Source organism: Antrostomus carolinensis, unplaced genomic scaffold (assembly GCF_000700745.2).
Source record: "Antrostomus carolinensis isolate BGI_N321 unplaced genomic scaffold, ASM70074v2 scaffold19036, whole genome shotgun sequence".
Taxonomy (NCBI): domain Eukaryota; kingdom Metazoa; phylum Chordata; class Aves; order Caprimulgiformes; family Caprimulgidae; genus Antrostomus; species Antrostomus carolinensis.
This window is the reverse complement of record NW_010319984.1, coordinates 65778-75534: the sequence shown is the minus strand read 5'-3', so window position 1 is coordinate 75534 and position 9757 is coordinate 65778. Positions and strand designations below refer to the sequence as shown.

The 9757-nt window shown below is 41.0% G+C and overlaps 1 protein-coding gene across 1 annotated transcript; it reads left to right on the top strand.

Moving 5' to 3' along the window:
- Positions 1–2239: 2239 nt before the first annotated feature.
- Positions 2240–9451, top strand: LOC104526109 (guanylate cyclase soluble subunit beta-2). The gene is made up of 8 exons (XM_010169470.1): positions 2240–2270; positions 2490–2810; positions 3576–3724; positions 5969–6115; positions 6403–6557; positions 7870–8084; positions 8173–8295; positions 9300–9451. Exons 1-8 carry the CDS (start codon positions 2240–2242, stop codon positions 9449–9451), a joined length of 1293 nt encoding a protein of 430 aa, XP_010167772.1.
- The last annotated feature ends 306 nt before the right edge of the window (positions 9452–9757 follow it).

The window sequence follows — 9757 nt, the reverse complement described above, 5'->3', positions numbered from 1 at the left end:
TATATATTATATAAAATATTTTTTACTCCCTCCTATCAGGTATTTATACATATTGATAAGCTCCCCTCAAGGCTTGTCTCTTCTAGGCTGAATAACCCCAGCTCTCTTAGATTCTTCTTATGTGACAGATGCTCCAAGCCTTGCCAGGTCCTCCATCCTTTCTTGAAAATAGGAGTGACATTTACTTTCTTCCAGTCCTCAGGAACCTGCCTCAGTCACCATGACTTTCAAAAGTGAGTGGCCTTGCAGTGATGCTGGCCAGCTCCCTCAGCACTCCTGGATGCATCCCATCAGGTCTTATGGGCTTCTGTATATCCAATTTGTTTAAATGTTTACTAACCTGAACCTGAAGATGAGGTCTTCATCGCTCCAGGCTTTCCCACTGGTCTCAGAGCCCCGAGATTCCTGAAGGCTGATTCTTATCAGCAAAGACTGAAGCAAAGAAGGCACTGAATACCTTGGACTTTTACATATCCTTTCTCAGCAGATCCCTTGCCCCATTCAGCAGCATGCTCATGTTTTCACTAATCTTCCTTTTGCTGCTCATATACCTGTAGAAGCCTTTCTTGTTCCTCAACAGATGCAACTCCAGGTGGGTTTTGGCTTTTTCAACCTGTCTCTTCTTCTGGGGTAACCTGACCCAGACTCCACTTGTCTTAAGATCTCATCTACTTTTTCTTCCTGAGCAAAGCATCTATAGCAGACACCCATCACAGCATCGCCCACACTGGTCTGCCCTCTAATTCTGATCTAGAAGCTCTCAGCTGGCTCATTGTCCAGCCTTAGGTAGAGCTCCATGCATTTCCCTTGCTCTCTCACATAACAGTCAGCTCTCCCTCCTTACCTGCCTGTCCTTCCTAAAGACTCTGTGTTCATCCTTCGCAGTACTCCAGATGTGTGAACTACCCCACCAAGTCTATGATCCCAATGACATGGTAGCCCTGAAACTGCACGAGACCTCTAGTTCCTCCTGTTTTTTCCCCATGCTGTGGACATGTGTGTACAGGCACCTCAGAGAGGTGCCCAGTCATGCCCATTTCCCAGAAGAGGTATGAGAGTTTCCCCCATAGTGCTGCCCTCTGCGTTTTTCTTTGCAGAGATTAGAAACAAATAATGTAAGGCATTACTCTGGGGCAATCCCTGCAACACGGTTGTATCATCGCTCTTGTTTTTGGTTAGGATTCAATGCCAGTTGCCCTGGCTATCTCTCCAGCCCTCAGCTTTGGCCTTCTGCTTCACTGGGGACCTCTGAAAGGGACAGAATGCCAGCCCTCAGGGCCAGCTTCTGCTCATGGAGCCACCAGGTTCAGCATGGAGATGCACTGAGCTGTGTAAAAGTAACTGTCCAGATCTCACCTCACCTACACATCAGCCTACGCTCCCAACACAGAATCGCTTTGCACTGCTAAGGATCTTCTTTGCCAAAGAAATTATTGCTTTGTACGTGGAACAACATTTTAAACCCAGCCAGCCAGCACAGGCCATGCCAGTTCACAGATCTTAGATTGCATCTTCGTCACGTACAGACAATAATGAAACGCAGGGAGAGTGTTCCCACAATAATACACCGCAAGCATCACTCCTGCCAGCACCCGGTTCCTGTCTGCTGGGCAAGGGGCAGGGGATGGGTGAAATGCTTAGGGACAAAGTCCTGGTAATAATGCTACAGCTGGAGGAGAGACATGGCTTCCCCTGTGCCTCCATGCATTTTGATGCCTAAAATGCGAATACGTGATTCATTCTTAATTTATGCCTTTGAGGGGAGTTATTTGCTACTGTCTGGATTTCAGATGTGGATAAAAATAGATTAGTTAGCTGTGCTTTTATTTTTTGTATTCGCATTTTCAGATTCTGATTTCTGTCTTCACTCCCCCCATGTTACATAAGAATTTACCAGTTAAAATTATTTTAGCAAAAGAGATATTGTATTTGATGTATTTTTACTGAGAGGAATGAGTATGGAATGATTCTCTGCTTCATGTAATTAACTCTAATGACATTCGGTTTAAGTGTTCTGTGACCTCAATTTTGCTTCTCTGAACTATATAATATGACCTAATTTTCCCTTCTCTCCTTTTACCTTTACATAATGAGTGTCACATCTGGTATTCCTGAGATTCAGAAAAAATTAAGAGTTTAGGGAGATCTTAAAAAAGTGATGTTACCAAAGCAGGAGAGGAGAAGGGAGGAGAGATGTTGCGAGCACTGGGGTTCCTCGTGCAGAGGAGGGACCCGAAGCATGGCTGGGCTCAGCCTAGCAGTTGCAATGAGTAAGTGACTGCTTTCTGGGTCCTGAAATTTTTTTATTTGCCTAGCATACCTCCACCAGACCTCTAATTCCAGAAAACAGAGTAATTCTTGTGATGACCCAGACCCTACAAAAAGCCACTGTCGTTAGAACTCATCTGCTAAAATTGACATCAGTAATACTGAGCATCATGTGAAAGTCCAAGCTGCTGAAAACTCTTACCGACACTTGTTTCAAACAGGCCAGATGATCTGGATGGAGTCCCTGCAGTGCATGCTCTATCTCTGCTCACCTTTGCTTCGCACTTTGCATGAACTGGAGGAGCGACAGATGCATATTGCAGACATTGCACCTCATGATGTGACCAGGGATTTGATTCTTCTCAATCAGCAGCGACTGGCAGAGATGGAGCTTTCTAACCAGCTGGAGAGGAAGAAGGAAGAACTGCGGATACTGTCGAAGCACCTGGAGGAAGAGAAGAAAAAGACTGAAGCTCTGCTCTATGCCATGCTTCCTCAGCACGTGGCCAACCAGCTGAAAGAGGGGAAGCGCGTTGAGGCAGGTGAATGAACGGGATGCATCTGTGATGCATGATTCGCGCGCCAGGAGGTGGTGATAGAGAGACTGGGGTGCTGGCACAGCCCCATTGCCACTGTCGTGGAGTATGCTCTCTACTTGGTGACGTTCATGGGTAGGAGGAGGACCACAGACCCTTAGTCTTGCTGATAATAAAGATTAGACTGTGCTTTCAAACAAAGCTTTGGAAGATGTTTGCCAAAATTGTTCCTCAGGAGGTGAAAGCGGGTAGCAGCTGCCCATTCAGGGAACAAAATTCAGTGTTTCAACAGTAAACTGAGGTTTTGGTTTTAATATGGGTATACAGGGAAATGAGGGCTCAAAAATGAAAGGAATAAAGAAAATGATCTTTCCTAGAAAATTGTCTTTGTTCCTCTATGCTACCTGTAAATCTAGAATCATCATGATTGCCATTGTTATTAAGGATAGCAAGTAAGAACGTGCTTAATTTCCCTTTAGTAAGCACATATATGAAGTTAGGGGTAAAGAGCTAAGTATGTCCTGAATATATATGGACAAAGAGATGTATTCAGATGTCTGGATCATTTGAGATGTGGGATGATTCTTACATTTGATATACTCTTATATTGATGTCTCTCTGTCATATCAGCACCCATATATGAGTATTACAACTGATAGGTCATATGTCCTAAAAGAATGATGAGACAGTAATCTTTGCAAACATGTCCCAAACAGATGTCGTGATTGCCTAGCCAATACGAGTACTTAATACTGGTCTTTCTGCTCACAGGAGAGTTCAAGGAGTGCACTATATTGTTCAGCGATGTTGTGACCTTTACCAACATTTGTGCCCAATGTGAGCCTATTCAGATAGTTCTCATGTTAAATTCAATGTACCTGCGATTTGACAGACTGACCACAGTGCATGATGTGTACAAGGTATGTACTGATTGATAAAGGCTGTAGAAATAGTCTGGAAAAAAATGTTGTTATTGTTTGGGGTTTTTTTGTTTTTAAATGCACTTACATCCTCTTCCTCCCAGCATGATTTTAGATTAACCATAAAATATTTCATATTTGTAGTGGCCACATGGAGAAACTAAAAAACAGGCAGAGGTGTGATTAAATAGGTTTAAAATTTTCAGACAGGAATATAATGTCTATCATGAGCTAGAGTCTCTTTCCACAACACTAACACCAGAATGGCTGTTCTTTCATACATCTCTCTCTCCTCTCTCAAATACCTACCCAACATGACAGAATATCCTAGTTTATGGACCATTTTGAAAATTTTTTCTAGTTCTTTTATTCCAACCTGTTGTAAATAGATCACTATGTCAATAAATGTCTCCTTTGGTGGGAAATAAGATTATAAACAATACCCAGATAATACCTAGACTTTGTTTTGCTTCATGGACATCTTAGGCAATGGTGTAGACCTCCTGCTGACTCCAAAGAGCATTGATTAGATCTAGATTGTAATGTATGTGTTGTCTCCAAACTGTGCTGGAAGGATCAGAGCCCTGGTTGACATATAATAATAGCACTATTAGCATCTCCAGAGCTACCCAGATTTAGAGCTGAAGAGCAATTCCTAAGTTTCTGTCTGTCCCCAGCATCTTAAATATTTAGGAAGGCAGAAACAGTAAAGGGTGAAATCCAAATCTCATTCATTCCTTGCTCAGCCAAAGTATGCAGTTCATCCTGCAATAAATTCTACTGGGAAATCAGAAGTATTTCTGCCTTGGCAAGGAAACTGTATTCAATAATTGAAGCATCTAGGATATGGGACACAGATTTTAGGATAAATTAGCATCACATTCTAACTGAATCATCCATCATGAGTAAATTATCTGTCACTATAATAATCTCTTTTTGATGCCTGTATATAACTGCTATTAATATTGAAGAAGGTTACTAGGGTACAGAGAGGGAGGATGAGATTACTATTTCAGGGAATCGGGAAAGAAATGAAATACTGAAATTGGTCAAAGAAACTTGGCCCAAGCTTATAAACATCTGAAGTTATGAATAAATCTTGTTAAATTAAATCTCCTACCACGGCCAAAAAATAATTAGGGTATCTACTTGCATTAGTAGCTTTTTACAGTTGCTTTTAATTTGTTACAGAAAATTACTAGCATTACTATGGGGTTGGCTATCTGATAGAAAGCATGTACAGGAACACATTTTTTGAGACTAATGTGCTGAACAGTTTGAAGTCATTATGTTAATGAACAAACCCAAAGATGAAATTATTTTCCCACTCTCCTATTGGTGTCCGTTTTTCAGAAATCCAGTTAATCTAATTTAAACTGATCTATTATTTACTGATGGTAAATGTAACAATGAAGTCTCAGAAGAGCAGTTTAGAAAATTTCACCATGTAACAGTCTTTTACAGTGAATTTTAAACATTTGAGAATTCTCTATTTCAGACAGGCCTATTCTATTCCCAACAAAATTTCTGGTACAGGGACAAACCCCAAAGTATTTCTCAGGTGCCTTATCATGCACTTCAAGGAGACTGGATGCCTGAAGGAGGACAAGCCCTTCAGCATTTGTCTTGCAGGCTGCAGCATGTTGTGGGAAAACAGCTGGTTTTATGGAAGGATGCTCCCAAACTGCTTAGTTCACGCTTTGCCTTCTCTGACATCCTGGAGGTTTCTTAATTTCATGTAAACCCCTTAATAATAATCACGAGCTAATAGATTGCCTTGCTTTATTGTGACTCTAAAAAAAATAAATCTGTTTTTAAGAAGAAATACGCTTTTAGCACCAGTTGTGAATTAGAGCTAATTAATAGCATTCAGCTATCAGATAACCTCCTGGCTCAGCAGGCTGTGCCTGGGGGTAGCTCTTTGCATATAGGTCTGCCCTGGGTAAGAGGAAGGCAAAAAGTCTGACACTTTCACAGCATCCCTTACTCCTTAGGGTCTCTCACACTGATATCTAAAATGGGTCAAGTAAGTAGGGACAGAATGCATTGAAATTTTTAGTGTGGAGTCAAGGAAAGGATCCCCATCTCAAGGAAACTCACAGATGCTAGAGCTCTATAGGGACTGGAAACATCTTTTAGAAGAAAGGAGGAGTTGGTGCAGGTAAGAAGAGCCCCAAACAGCAAAGCACGAACCTTACGAAGATATATATGGCATGCTCATATGCTTGTACCTCTCAATTAAAGGTGGAGACAATTGGAGACGCCTATATGGTAGTAGGTGGGGTCCCTGTTCCTGTACCCACTCATGCTGAGAGAGTTGCTAACTTTGCCTTGGGGATGATAATAGCAGCTAAAGGAGTACAGAACCCAGTTTCTGGAAATCCTATCCAAGTAAGTTGTTAACGCAAAGATGCATGTGTGTCTGTCTGCTTCCTGGGTTGGGCTTCTGGTTAAGGTACTGCAGTAGGACATCAAAGAGCTGCTTCTGACTCCTCTGTGGCTTTGGGCAAGGTCCACATGGGTATATTTTTTCATGAAGACCCTATCCCTGTGGATATTTGATATTTTACTGGTGTCCAGTGTTGTGTTAGGATGAACTTTTAGGTGGCTGGATAGCATTAAGAAAAATGTTAAATAACAAGTGATATTTCTGGGGGGTGTTTTATGTCTTTGTAAAGATTAGAGTTGGGATCCATACAGGTCCTGTCTTGGCCGGAGTTGTTGGAGAAAAGATGCCTCGTTATTGCTTGTTTGGAGACACGGTGAATATAGCTTCCCGGATGGAGAGTCATGGTGTCCCAAGTAAAATTCATCTAAGTTCCAGTGCCTATCAGTGAGTAACTATGATGGAAACTTTGCCTGTTAAAAGCTGTGCTAAAAAACACGGCTTTGACAGCTGCAGCTTTCAATGTAGATAGGGCTGGTTTTAGTCACTGATTTATGGAGCTTACTTATAAAGAAAAATCACTGCTTGCAAGGAGTTTTATTTGTTCTGATTATTTCTAATGTGCTTGTGTATGGAGACAGAAGTTTGAGAGTCTCGACTGAGAGCAAAATATGGGAAAAATATAATTGTGGTAGCTTATTTGGAAGTACCTATAGAGTGATGTAGATACTAGAAAGACAGTCAGAACATTAAATTTGACATCCTGCATAACAAAAGCTTTAAAATTTCTCTGGGTGCAGCAATTTGTGGTGAAACAGTTTTATTTGCACTTACTAAGGATTAACTGCATAAACCACTATCCTGTTTATGCAGTGAGTAACTTCCCTACAACTCATGTCACTAAAAATTAAATACTACCTTTTTGATAATTTTATGTATGCATAAAATATGTATGCAAGAGGTGGAAGTTAAGACAAGCGACAAAGGAGGGGTACAATAACATTGTCTGGGCACATAGGAATGATAATGAGGAAAGCCAAAGTTCAACTAGCATTGAAATGGGCAAGGAAGGTTCAAAGGCAGTAAGAGGAGCTTCTGCTACATTAGCAGAAAAGTATAAATGGAAACGTGGACCCACTGTGGCAGGTGATTTAGTGACACTGCCCTGAATAAAGGCTGAGTTACTCAAGGCCTCTCTTGCCTCAGTCTTCACTGATGAGGTCTTCAAGTTCCCTGCACCTAGAGTCAAGGTTCAAGGAGTAGGTGAAGGACCAGTATTGGAAGAGAAGGCTGTTAAGTCTCATGTCAGTCCCAGTGAAAATCAAGTCCTCTGAGAAGCCATTTTTGCACACATGAAGAAAGCAATTAGGAATAGCCAGTCTGGATGTACCAGGAGTAAATCATGCTTGATGAACCTGATTGCCTTCTCTGATGAAATGACTGGAGATAGTTCTGTCTAACTGATATTGGCTGTCTCAGTTCTTAATTTTTATTTCTAGTCAATAAAAATCCTGCACCATACTCAAGTATTTGACTATGTGATCCATTCATTTTTGACCAGACTGTACGCGTAGAGCCATAAACGCAGAGCAGGCTTGCATAAACAGTTGAAACAAACCCTCAGTAGTTCACAGATCAATACTGTTTTTCCCAGACTGTTGTGACTTGATTACTTAGATTACAATAGCTCTTATAAAACATCAGTGTCATTTTTGCTTATCTTGAGTTTTCATGTGTCATTTTGCTTCTGATATTTTAGATGCCTAAAATACAAGAATTTTGAGATGACTGAAAGAGGAGAAATAGAAGTAAAAGGCAAAGGGAAAATGCGCACATACTTCCTCATTAGAAATAAAACTGCAACTGAGAATGAGATTATGGGAAGGCCAATGAAAGACTTAGATTCTGGTCATGAATCTGTTCAGTCCTTTCAAGAAGGCAGGACTGAGACAATACCAAGTTGTCATCAGCCAGGTAGAGCCAGCTCGACATATCTTTCCATCCCTGAACAAATGAACGTTAGTACAACTCAATGAAATATCCTTTTCTGTTCTTCTTTCAGTCACTCAGACTCAGCCAGAGAAGGACCAGAGCCCAGCCATTGCAATGAAGTATATTGATGGTCCTACCGATGCACAAAACAGCCTCAGAAGAAGAAATCAAGCAAAAATTGCAGATTTAACAGGTAGTTATTTAATTACTATCTAGGAAAGACAACAGAACTAGGAAGTAACTGAGGCCTAATCTTGCAGCTTTGATATTTTCCTCTTATGAATAGCCATTGTTCTACTCAAAGTCAAAAATTCATGCCAACATATCCATGTTGGTGAAACTAACCATTCTGCACACTGTTTAGGGCCAAACAAATTCACCTTCAGAACAATCCCAGGTGTTAATTGTGCACTAGGGAGAAAGAAGCTGACATAGCTGTCAAACCGCAAGAGTCATAGAATCATAGAATAATAGAATGGTTTGGATTGGAAGGTACCTTAAAGATCATCTAGTTCCAATCCCCCTGCCGTCAGCAGGGACACCTTCCACTAGATCAGGTTGCTCAAAGCCTCATCCAGCCTGGTCTTAAACACTTCAGGGAGGGGGCATCCACAACTTCCTTGGGCAACCTGTTCCAGTGTCTGACCACCCTTACAGTGAAAAACTTCGTCCTAATATCTAATCTAAACCTTCTGGCAGTGCGAACAGATGAAATTTAGACAGCTCTTCCCATGGACAGACCCAATTGTTCACGTACACATCTTCTCCTAGAAAAGCTGTCATTATTTGTAGTTATGGGGAAGCTCTTATCAACTCATGCCTGAGAAAAAGAGACCTCACTGGCTGTGCAGCCTGGCAGTCCCCAAGCCAGTCTCCTGCAAGAGTCAGAAAGATTTATTGTCATGCCCATGTTCTGTGACCAAAGTTCATTCTCCTTTGAAGTATCTAATACTGAAAGAGAGAGAACTGATTTGATGATGTAACAGTCTAATCTAATGCAGCAAGTCTTGTAATTCCATTTATGTGTTTTGTGGATTTTATACAGACTAAATATGTTGTCACTGATTGCTACAAAATATTTTACTCCCTTCCCTCCCACCTGCTTAGACGTGGTAGTTAATCTAGTATATGGTGTGCTGACAAACAGAAACCTCCATGGTCATTAAAAACTCGTGTTGAAGGAGTGTTTCCTTTCAGGCAAAACTCACGATTCCAGAAGTGATGGGAGTCGCCATGGCAACCAGCATGCAGATGATGGTCCTTGTCCTCTAAACCAGGGAAGAGTCAAACCTGCTACTGAAGAGCCACAGATTAGAAATGTTCGCTCTAATTTTTGCACTTTACTCTAAATTTCTTACTTTTTACATTAAACAGAGCACTTTTATTATGATTTACTGCATTTTGCTGTTGTGGGACTGATTTTGTATATCATGTACTACATGATTTTCTTAAAAAAAGAAAAAAGACATTTCATCACAGTTTTCAGCAAAAAGAAAACAATGAAGGATTTTTTTTTAATCAGTCTACACATAATACTCTTACCAGAGAAGGAAACCACTGCCAGATGCTATGAAAACATATTTTTCAGCCTCTGCCATGTCTTGAATATCCCTACATAAAAATCACTTTTTGGTATCTCATGCAGCAGTCAAGAA

Bases quoted from the DNA above. Each gene is read 5' to 3' on its own strand.
- LOC104526109 (XM_010169470.1), top strand. From the start codon at position 2,240: ATGGCTGGGCTCAGCCTAGCAGTTGCAATGA. The intron at 3,725-5,968 runs GTATGTACTGAT...TCTCAATTAAAG, and splicing joins CAGTGCATGATGTGTACAAG to GTGGAGACAATTGGAGACGC. The intron at 6,116-6,402 runs GTAAGTTGTTAA...GTCTTTGTAAAG, and splicing joins TTTCTGGAAATCCTATCCAA to ATTAGAGTTGGGATCCATAC.